The sequence below is a fragment of the Necator americanus genome, chromosome III (genome assembly GCF_031761385.1).
Source record: "Necator americanus strain Aroian chromosome III, whole genome shotgun sequence".
Lineage (NCBI taxonomy): Eukaryota > Metazoa > Nematoda > Chromadorea > Rhabditida > Ancylostomatidae > Necator > Necator americanus.
The window spans coordinates 23309587-23321742 of record NC_087373.1 but is presented as its reverse complement, the minus strand read 5'-3'; the positions used below and the strand labels follow the sequence as shown (position 1 = coordinate 23321742).

Genomic DNA, 12156 nt, shown 5'->3' with positions numbered 1-12156 from the left:
CGTGTTTCTAAAGAGACTTGCGGTTTCCGCGTGAATGCCTCTCATAAAGTGCGCACTTACGAAACGTCAACTGAAACTTGTGTGAAATCCGTCCAAATGACACACTTTCTTAGTTATTCGCTGAATTCCACGTAACTTTTGCTCAAATTCCTTTTGATTGCTGTGTGCGCTAAAGTATCCGTGGATTGCATCCAGCTCTGCCTCCAGCAATGTATCGCAAGAACATTTTAGGTGATGTCTATCATTGAAAATATAATGACTAAATACTTCCACAACAACGTCACTTTCGCTCAGAAATCATTTTCTGCCTTCTGAATGGTGTGCCACTGTTCTGAATTGTTTACAATACTGTATACAATGAATAAATCCCCAAAAATTTGTCTTTTACATAGTATTATGCATCCAAAGTTGAACACAAGAAGTCAACGTGTTTCATGTACGAAGTGCCGGTAGGTGCTCAGCTTCAAATAGAGGGGTTTACTGATACATTCGTGTGGGGTTTCTTTTGCTACGTTGGCTCAGGCTGTGAGTGGAAGATTGTGTAAACAGCAAAATAACCCAAGTGAGTCCAATTTTTGGCTGGGCGACTGTGGAATCACCGTTAGGAAATGAATGAATGGTGTGGTCGTCTGCAGACACTTATTTCCTGGTGATCCTGAGTCTTCTCCTATGCTACGGTCCCTTCTAATCTGTCCGCAAGGGCTCTTCATCTTTGTTCGTTCATATTTCTCGCGATACTCAAACAGAGTTCCCCAGATTTTTCCCGAAACTGCCAAAGAAGTCTCGCTAGAATCACGAAAATGAGTGTTTTTGTTCCAAATTCCGTATTTGAAATGAAAAATATGAAGGGAAGACTCTGAGGAGAAATTGACTAGTTCTTCTGGGGAAATTGATTTTTCAGATTCACTCAAAAATTTCCAAGAAAAAGAGACAAGCATTGAACTGGAAAAAGTATTCACTCACTCGCAATATCCATCACACTGAGTTGGAAGCAGTGAAAGAAAAATGCCCGAAGAGAAGAAATAATTGTTTTCTTCAACACCATCTGCTCCCACTGAACGTTAGCAGTTCTTACCGTACAGTGAAAAATAGGAATCCTTTCATTTGGCAGTACTATAGCAATGTAGAAAGCCATAAATGCCATTTTATATTAGAGTATAATATTAGGGCTCTACACTCAATTTCAGTAGCAAGCGTAGTAGCTTCGTCTGTTCGAGACCACTTTACGCAAGCCTGGGGTTTCCGTACCATGTAAATTTCGCTGCCTTTAAGGGACAATCAGAACTATTTTTAGGGAGGGAAACAGTTTCAATCCATTGAGTTTTATTATTGTTGAAGATTGACGACTGGTTTCTCCCTAATTACTTCTGTACATGCGTGATTCTTTGAAAGTTGTTCTAAGCTCAAAAAATAACGATTTGTCGATTTCGAGTGAACCCGCCATCTGAAAAAAGACCAAAACAAGATATACGCAAAAAAATAACGACGATAATTTCGCAAAGATCATTTGTCAAGGTAAATCTTTCTGATCCACAAGTCACCTACTTCACTTCAAAGAAGTACCATTCCTGGAGATGAGTTTTACTAATTCATTAATTAAGGTGTATCGCGAAATTGACGGAGTGGGATTCAGGAATCGATAGAGATAGGGGTGCGTTTCACGGGCAGCGTCAGCGCGCTGAATTCCTCCTCGTGGTCCAGGAAAACGATGTCAGAAACTCCCTTAGCTGTGCCTGTGTCTCCACTGTGCAACGTGTTACGCGAAAGAACTATTCGTTCTTCTACCCGGTGTAAGTTGGATTGTTAGGAGTAAGAGTGCAACCAATGCTCGTCCACACTCCTTTCTCTGGATTACAATGAAAAAGTAAGCGCGATCACTTATATTTGTAAACTACATCTCTCCTCCTATCTTTTCGAGGAAAGATCCCAACATCGTCCATTTCCCACTGTGTTTGCCTAGCTAACGTCGTTAAATCCAAATAAGACCGCCATCTAATTAGGGGATGAATAACAAGAAGAGATTGTCCGGCACTGATCAGCCTTTTTGAAATGCGTCAAGGCACTCGACTTCCATTCAGAATTGTTTGAGGTTTCTGAACGCACACGGGGTCTAAACAGTTAATTTCGGGAGCCAGCCGATGTTTCGCTTTTTTTATCCTCCTAGTCAGTTCTTTTACCAACGCAATGAGAAGATTTCCTGGCCAAGGAGGTTTGGCCATGCAGACTCGATGGAGTCACATGCATACCGCATCCTTCACTTTTCATCGTTTGATTGCGCCAAATCTCTTCGATCTATAACATTAGTAAGAAATAAAGCTAAAAAATAAGTTCCCCCTTCAATAACTGTTTCATTTAGGGTGCAAAAGGCGCAACTGCTTCATTTCCACGCATTCCATTGCACGACTCGCATTTACGTGCGACAAAATATAAGTGTCTGAGCAGAACAGAATCTCCTGAGGCTCCCGTAAAAAAAGCGCATTTGAGGAGTGCCATGTGCAGGAGGGGGTGGACGTTGATCTTCGCTTTTCTCGAGAGCATCGATACTTTCTAGCGATGCAGACTTTGAGCGCAGTTTTTCTCTGCAGCTAATCAATTTTCCAGAGAAAAACGTCGCGACGTGGAAAACATGGACTACTTGCATTTACCAGTGTTTTTGGAGTGCAAGGTTGTTGTCCGAGCTGTTTAGTTTTAAAACAGAAATTTGTAGCTGGAAGTTCCGTCCACACGCGCTCTGCACCATTAACTGAACTTATGTGAACTCGGAGACAACCGTTGTTCTCAAAGATGTAAAAATCAAAATTCAGAAAATTCAGTAATTTCTGAGAAACTGGTGTATTCGAATGAAGCGTGAATCCTCAGGGAAAGAGTTGTTCTTCTGAGTCCAGAGGAACATGAAGTGCATGTACTAAGTAGTAACGCAATTTTACCACATCAGACCCTGACATATTTTTTCCTATCGCTGTAGAAATAATGGTCAGTGGAATAGTTGCTATGGTTTTCTATAGGCTGCATTTCGGACTTATGGCTTTGAGGCTTATGGTTTGTCACTGCAGGTACGTATACTGTTTATAGAGAAATAATTTTGTCTAAAAAAGAGTGTTAGATAAGCATTTATTCGGATGGAGGATATAGTCGGGTCAAAACGACATGAAGCACGGACATTTGCGCAAGCGGCTGCACTCAAAGCGGAGCGGTGGAGCGTAGCGGTTGGGATCGTGTAAGAATGTTCGCTACCGCCACCCACCTCACCATGGTCCCACCTCGATTCCAACCGCTGTCTCCACCGCACCGCTTCCGAGCGCGGCCGCTTACGCAACGGTCCAGGCTTCATGTCGTTTTAACCTAACTATAACTCATTAAGATGTTATAAATGGGAAGACTTGGGAAATCTATCTTTCCCCTGTCTCCTGAAGAATTCTTGACATGGGAGTGAAGCCAGGCAACAGGTTCTACTGAAGGAGCCTTCACTGCTGTTATAAACAAAATCTGTGGAAACCTTTCACAGGCTTGCGATTTAGAAGGGCCGCTAGTAAAAAGAAGGATAATAGCAAAAGAAAAACAAGGAGATGACCTACGGATATTTCTTATTCTTTGAATACATTTTTTGAAGAAGACCGTGCACATTCATGTGTTCTCCAGATTACCATTCTAGAACTAACTGAAACGCTGGGGAGTTTTCCAATCATATCAAACAAAGTGTATGTCTTGGTTGTCTCGGTTGGAACTCAATAAAATAACAAAAAAAGATCAGAAAGACAGCTGGTAGTCGGCCTTACCTTCGCAACTCTATCCTTCAAAACTGTAGACGATACAGCCGATCTCCTTCTGCTCCCAAGACCACCAGAACGCAATCAAATTTATGTTGAAGACAGCAGTGAACAGTCTGCCAATAATTCTTGTCCTTTGACCGCAGAGGACTATGCAGACAAACACGGGTTTGTGCAAACTCAGCAGCACGGAGGCTGGCTGTCGCAGCTTCCCCGGCTCCTCATGCCGATATTCCTTTCGCCTCGCAGACGGGGAGAGTAGCTCCTCTTAATGAGGACTACTTCACTGCTTCTATTATTCCTCATCGTCCTCGTCACGACCAAGTGGACTCAAATTAAGGTGCAGAGTCACATTTTCCATTCACTAACGCGGATGTTATGTTCAACAAATTGAATTTTTCTTCGGTTTACGGATTTCACCGCACTGCGCTAAATGATGAAGCTAACGGAAAATAAAGAATAAATTTTTAAGTCAATTTGATCTGACGACGATTTTTCGCAGTTCATGGATTTGAGTGTATTCATCGGAAACAAGCATGTAAGCATATGCGGAGGAGATCTGAAATTAATTTATCTCGCTGTAGTGCTTGATATGCAGAGACTCACTCGGCCAGGATTTTCTGCTTCAAAGTTTTACCGTTGATATTTCCGAAATGCTGTTCTGAACCTATTCTTAGAACGGTAACCTATATTAACGAAGGCTAATCCTACGAAAAAAACCTCTGTAAAAATGAGATTAGCTCATAATCAATTTCACAATTTCAGATCATTCTGAAAGTAACAATATGTCAATTCAGCAGCACTCATGTAATTATTATTTCTAGTTGAACCTTAAAGCCTTTTAGTACAAGAGGCTCTCAATCTGGTGTAAATAATATCAGAAGAATGAAGCAGAATCCAAGATTTCTCCACTACTTCTTTATTTTTGTTTTGGTGGACGCTATAACCAGTACCAAATTCAGGAATTGTCACGCGAAAGTTTTCTCATTCAATATTTCCAAGTCAAAGACGGAGAAAAGGACACGAAATGTTGCCTAAAAGGAAATCTGATATCCTTCGGGAATAGTTACCGGCACGACGTTTGCTATTTCAGCTGGACCCCGTCGTGTGGGAGGAGCTTCCGCAAAGAGAAAACGGAACACGCGTGCTCTCTTGCAGTAACTACGAGCCAGAAACGAAAAATAGATATCGGTGGAGGTTCAACGGATCGAGCATTCTTCCGAAACAGACTAAAGTTCAACGAGACGAGCTCCTGTGAGTTCATTCTCTGTCGATTTTATCATGGAGAAATGCACAGGACTGTAATTCTGCTTCTTATTGTTCACTAGCTTTTTTAAGGCTCTGCTCCTTGAGTGCACTGAATGAATATAATGTATAAATCCTGCTGATCACATTTCTATGAAACAAATCTCCACGTGCGGCAAGTCAAAACCTTGAAATTGCAGTTGAAATATTAGTAGTAATAAGAAAAATTGATTTCTGCTATTTTGGAAATATATCGGCTCATCTCCTAAATAACTAGGTTTTTCGGTTGCCCAAAGACAGAATACCATGAATCTGACGTGGTGGAGCAAATGCTACAGACGGAGTTGTGGATTGCGGGATCCTCGGTAATTCCACCCACGTTTCCCTAACCATCATAAAAAAATGGCGTGGAAGACCTTTGTGCACGCGCGCATCCACGTGCGGCATGCGATCGAAGATTAATGAGGTCTCCTCCTATTCGAGTAGAGAGGCCCGGAATGTGCACTTGGTGGAGTGTTCTAACGCACCTCGGGGGAACCAAAGCAGTTCCTACGCCGCTTTTTTTACGACGACTGGAGAGAGATGGATGGATCCACCCCAGGTACCGCAACCTGCAACCCCATCTCCAGCTTTTCCCGCCGATTCCCTTTCCACGTCAGATTCGTGATGTGCTCTCTCAGAAATAAAGTCAAAAAGGAATTTTGGAAGACTGGGATAGAAAGTCTGTCAGAAAAAAAGAAAAAAAGAAAATGAAATTAGGTATATATTGGACTTCAAATGATTCCTGCTCATCTTTACTATTATATATTATATGTATATCTATTATATTATTGTATTCTATTATTTTTATATTCTAGTCTATTAAAATACCTCTTACTACATCTTTCTATTATATCTACAATTATTCACGTGCAAGGTGGTAAAATGTGCAGAACATATCACTTTTCTTTCCCCTATCTTGAACCTCTATATGATTTTGGAAATATGCTCGTTGTCAGTAAACAGTTTTCTGCTGAAAGGTGTAGTGTAGCTTTGCTGGAAGAAATCAGGGTGCCTGCTTCCATTTAGTTATTTGCAATTATCCTGTAAAGTGCTGTTGTCAACGTTTCACTTGAATAGTTCATTGGAACAACAGTTGTCCAGGAGAGAATGCTCGGAACGTCGAGACACACATCCATATACTGTTCATTTTGCTCCGAATTCGTTAAATTTCTCTTCAGTCACCTTGTCAACCTCATCTTGTTTGCACACTTTGATCATAACTTTTCTTAATCCAGAATTTCTGGCAAACTATTCCTCTCTTAGATTCAACACTAGCCTTGATGCTTATCGCGATTTGTTCGCTGGTGAATACACTTGTTGTATCCAGGAATCGCTAGGAAAAGCGTGCTACACGCAACAGCTTCAAATTAGAGGTATTCTTCTATTTCCCTTCTCTTTCCGAATTTTACCTCAGAATTCGTTTTCATAAAATGAATCTTCTAGTCTATTAAAGTCTATTAAATCTTCGATCTCACTTTCAAAAAAGTTATGCTCAAGCGAAGTTGAAATCCACGAAAACTATAGCAAGTTCTTATCCCCAGAAACAAGTTTGGCACTAATTTATCAGTGCTGGAAGGATGTAGTGCTGCAGCAATCACGACAATTTTTCGTCGGAAAAAAAGAAAAGGAAACGCGGATACTCTCTACGAGAAACTTTTACAAAAGCGTCTATTCTCTAGATTGCCAGCGGCTACAAATTAGTGACTAGGCTCAGAGATAATTTCTCGCCTTGACATAGGACATAGGAAGTTTTGTGCAGATGAAATACGAGAAGAGTTAAGCTACAGCTAAGCTAATATTAGTAAAGTACACGTCCTAGTGAATATTTTGGTACCCACTTCATATGCATATTTGAGAGTTCCCAAATTTCCAGAAACTGGGCGGAAGTGGCACATCTCAACTTGATTGAAAGGCTTGCTTTTCCAGACAAAAAAGTTTCAGTAGAACATTTCATTAGAAAAGTATTCACCTTCAACAACATTCCAAGTCCAAAAAAAGTACTTGGTTTTATCGAGATCAAACACGCAGCTCAGCACCTTCTTTATTACTTACTCGAGTTTTTGAGAAGCTGCCAGCGACCTACGTTAGATGTTTCACTCCTGAAACTTGGTTTTCTTCTGAACACTTTCCTTTCTCTATCGCGCAATGTCAAATTCAGGAAGCTATCAGAAATCTATGAGAGTTGTAGGTGGACAGGAGGATAAGACGAGGAAAAAATCTTACTGTGACCGATTTCCGCAGCGACATTGACACAATCGTGGTTGAAAACGAAGGGAGAGTAACGACACATCCACCGAAAGGTTAATCATAAGAATCAGAATGAAGTGCTTTCAAAAGCTTAAGAGGAAAGAGGAAAAACTGCCTTTTTCCGTTCGTACTTTATTCCCCTGATACAACTCTGTTACCAACTTATCGAGCCTGGGGGAATGGAATACTAGGTTCGCCCTAGGCATCCAAGCCACAGCTCCGCTAGTGATGGGCACGCATCCTTTTACTGCTCCGCTATATCAGCCCAAACATGGAAAGGCTCACCGTCTTCCCTGGTAACGGAATAAATCGAGGGTTGCGTAGATTTGCTACGGGAGCAAATGTCGAAAGAGTTGGAACCTTGCATCATTCTTTTTCCTTTATAAAGGCTGTTAATCGAAAAATCCGCCCAATAGATTAGAAGTCGGCCAAGCATGCACGATGAATGAAATTATCACACATGTCGCGAAAAAGGCTAATGTAAAGATGCCTTAAACAGCTAAATTTGAAGCTGTCCTAATAAATGAGCGGGCAGGATTTTAAATTGGCCAGATAAGGCTCGTTTAGATATTAGTTTCCCCAATCTTCTCCGACATCACTTTAACTCCAACACTTTCTTTATTTCAAAGTAATTTCCTTCACCTAAAAAAGTGCTTCTGAACTGTTTTTAAAACTACACACGACGTCATCATAGACCCAATAATTTTACGACCCTTGGAACGCGACAAAACAGAAGTGAGATGATCCTTCTGTAGTATGTGTGTTAGTACATTTACAATTCATATTTCAAGAACTACATCGTCTACTGCAGCGATGTTGATCTTGTGGAAGAATTTGACTCAACGGTGAGCCTTTGCGCATTGCGAGGTCGCAGGAGACTCAAGATCGCAGGCGCTCACGGCTCACGCAACAACTGAAACCGCTTGTGAAAATAAACTCGCAGTGAGCAGGTCTTGTCTCTCTGGAGGTGCTCCACGAAGCTGACCACGACTAAGGGGAGCTCCCGATGATGTCCTTCTGTAACGAACGACTTTGTCGCAGTCTTTGCATGTAAATTTACCATCTCGCTCCGAACTTATGGAATTCGACCAAACCTTACTGCGAAGATTTCCGAGAGTCCTGATTGTGGATGATGATTACGCACGTCGTGGCCAGTGGCTTTAGGAAGTTGTTAATGTGTTTTTCATTAACCCATTTTTGCTCTCTAGACAGCGGAAACCTGACAGCTGCTTTTTTTTGTGTGTGCAGACCACAATTTTCATTTGTTCTGAGAAATCCCAAACTTTTTAAGGTAATTTGAGGATGTCTTCTGTGTTTTGGTACTCAAACGTCTCAAGCATGGTTTCGCTTCTCACACTTGTATTAATCCCAACATCTCAAGCGATAAAACCGGCAAAGCCGGCGGCTCGTGCATCTTGAGGTAAAAAAAAATTTAGAAAGTAGGTAACACGACTACTCCCATACTACTGACACAACATGAGAAACCCAGACTTAAACACATGATTCAAGTACCCGATGCGACAGCACCAAATTGGATTACTGCTTTCGTGTTCCGCACCAAATATCAGGGCGTTGCAGGTGTGCTTGGGCCGATTTCTAGGCAGACCACTGCGCAGATTTCTCGGCTGACAACATCTAGAAAGAAGAGGAGTGATGCAAGGTTGCAACTGTTTTGACATTTGCTGCAACAACTCATTGTTCTGCTCCACTTGACCTTCGATCTACTCTTTTACGAGGGAAGTCTTTCTATCTCTGGGGCTGATGTGTGGCCAGTGGCAAAAAGCAGCAGACGCTTCGGCATTGTCTGGGCCCAATCTAATGTTTCGTTTTTCCAGGCTCGATAAATTCGTTGCAGAACTGTATGGAAGCATTAGGACACGAACCTAAAGGTTGAATAGCAGGAAATTGACGAGATCGAGAGATCCCAACATCGCCAGTTTCGTGGTATGCCGTCTTTACTCATCGGGTGGTCCCCGCAAGAACACCGCCTTCACAACGCCCTACCATTCCGGATCGAAGTTGATTGCGTTGATTCCTTTTGAACTCCTAAAATGCAAAGCAAGCAATCATATGATCATGGAATATGAATTGAAATGAACTGTTTTTTTTTGTTCGACAGAAAAATTCTTGAGTGACTACGCCGTGAAGCTTCTTTTAAGTGTACAGATTTCTAAAATTAAGCTAGGAGGATGAATCAAGATTCAACTTGAAATCAATTTGTTCTCTAAAGATTGCTGACTTTTACCAACTATTTCATGCAACATATTCATATTTTCTTTTTCAGACAGACCCAAGCAATTTGGAGTCGACCTTTCCGACGCTGACATTCTGTACGCCAACACTGGTAACTCTTATGATATTCGCTTATCCAGCGGCAGTGAGCATACGGAAGTGCTGTGCCTCCTCAACAATCAGACAATACTCAGCAATGTTCTCCATCTGGTAGGCCTCCAATTTGTTGTGAAAATGGACCGAAGAGAACTACCCATTTTTTAGAGTCACAAAAATAAAAAGGGGAAATACTACCATATAAGAATTAAGCACTTCTCAAAAGAAAACGTTGGTGAATATGACTGCACTCTCAGACGTGATGGAAAAGTATGTGCTCGTTACCTCCGCTGTGATTTGGCGATCACTTTCAATCTATTTCTTAATATCAATGTCTGCAGGACGTGCTCATGAAAACGTTTGTTGCGACGCTGGAATCGGAACCTGCGGTGTCGTTCTCGACTAACCTAGGATGTTTCGTTTTGTTGCTATTAACGGTTGTTCATGATTAGCTCCCCACCAGACATGCATAAATATTTCATTTTGCCTCTCGTTATGGGAAGTAGACGAAGCACTGCGGTGACGCTGTGCATTTACTCCTACCCACATGGTTGATACGTATTCACGGCTACTGAGCGCCCGTGCCAATCAGGAACTGTGTGACTGTGTGTGCGCAAAGGAACTCGACCAACAAGCAGTATGGTGCTGAACGGGGTCACACCTTTGTCCGAGCTTTGTCTCACATTTTACCCCGAAAAGTTAAAAACTTATGGAAACTCTGGCTTAGAATAGCGCTAGCACAACTTACAGCGTATGGTCGGCTATTGTGCGCTGAGCGAGATGGTGTACAGCTCTGCTGGATCTTCCTCCACTTCCTAGGTAGCTGATCGAATGAATACAAGCCTAATGAATGTTGCAGTTTTACCCTTGGTAAATGTTCGAACTACGGCTCAAGGTCACCGATCAATCTTATCGGCAGACCGTAGACAGTCCCAACTTTTGATCTGTTCCCATTCGTCTGCTCTTTGTTTCGGGTTGGGTGTTCTTGCTTGGTGTCGTGCCGTAATGAGTGACAGTAACAATGCGGTCACGTTGAGATAAAACTTTATGCATCCTTATATATGAGACAGGTAATGTTATGCCTAGTGTGAACACAATACTCAATAGTGTGCACGATGTAGGAGAATGCGCACTCAGCACACAGTATTCCGTAGCTACCGTCGAAGGACGCAGTCACTGCTCTGTGCACCGCCCTTTTCACCTCAGTTGTCGTATCGACCGTCATTGACTGAAAGTTCTTTAGGATAACATTAAAGAAATACAAGAATAAAATATACTTATAAGATGAGGCTGATCACAGCGGCATACGCGAAGAAACACAAAAAAAACCAAAAGAGATTTCTTTCGAGAGGATTGCACTGTGAAAAGGTGTGGTTGGGAACCTTCATATATTTGGACATAAGATTGCAGAAATTTGATTGTCCTCCGAACTGGTGATGGCATCCAGTGTGCATACTCTGTGTCATTTTTTCCCACAGACAATTCCAGCATCTTATCAATAGAAGCCTCTTTTGCGACACTGTACCCGCAACTCTCTTTTACTGTCGGTTACTAGTATTCGGTCTACAAAACAGAACTGGACAAAGATTTGACAAATGTTGTTAAGTATTCGTCAACAGCAATAAATGCTACCCAACCCTAGCTGATACTATGGTTGAGAAGGTGCTCAGGGACTCAAATTTAAGATTTCATCAAAACATCGAAAATCGTTGGAAACGACTGTATGAGACCGTAGAATGATTTGTTGGTTTTTTTTTTTTTTTTTTTTTTTTAAATTTTTTTTTTTTTATTTTTTTTTTTTTTTTTTTTTTTTTTTTTTTTTTTTTTTTTTTTTTTTTTTTTTTTTTTTTTTTTTTTTTTTATTTTTTTTTTTTTTTTTTTTTTTTATTTTTTTTTTTTTTTTTTTTTTTAAAAAAAATTAATTAAATTTTTTTTTTTATTTTTTTTTTTTTTTATTTTTTTATTTTTTTTTTTTCTTAAATTTTTCTCTTTTTATTTTTATTTATTTTTTAAAATTCTTTTTTTATTACCAATAAGTTAAAATTAATCTAATGAAGGCAGACGATTCTGATGTGGTGGGGAACCCAAAGTGAAAGCGTCGAGTTCGGTAGTAGGTTCAACTAGGTACTTTAGAACGCGCTCCTCTATACACGTACCGGTCCCCTCAGCAGCCGATTCAGTGGTTTTACTTGAATGGGCTGGTAAGAAGACATAATTGATCTCCGACCGCTCGCAAGTGGGGGCGGCGCGTACACAAAGGTGGCGCGTTGCAACTGAAGTCGTCGTCGGTTTCCTCGTTTTTTTTCGCGACGATTAGGTAAAAATCGAGGGAACTATGCCAGATTTGGTAATCTACTACCTGAGCTCTACGCTTCGGATGTGAAATCCGCACAGCATGAAAATCGAGACACGCTCCCTTTAAAAATACATCAAATCAAAGAAGGGCGAAAAGTCGAAGTTACCTATTAAAAATAAAAGCGGACGAAGAGAAACGTTTGCTTGAAAGTTGAAGTGATCTTTACATCAC

General features: G+C 41.0%; 1 protein-coding gene across 1 annotated transcript; it reads left to right on the top strand.

The window, feature by feature from the left end:
- Window positions 1-1708: 1708 nt before the first annotated feature.
- Window positions 1709-10081, top strand: RB195_010609 (uncharacterized protein; the record flags this gene model as incomplete). Its single annotated transcript, XM_064191700.1, has 5 exons — window positions 3120-3217; window positions 6318-6427; window positions 9586-9743; window positions 9798-9899; window positions 9971-10081. The coding sequence occupies 5 exons, from the start codon at window positions 3120-3122 to the stop codon at window positions 10079-10081; spliced, it is 579 nt and encodes a 192-aa protein (XP_064049283.1).
- Window positions 10082-12156: the final 2075 nt, after the last annotated feature.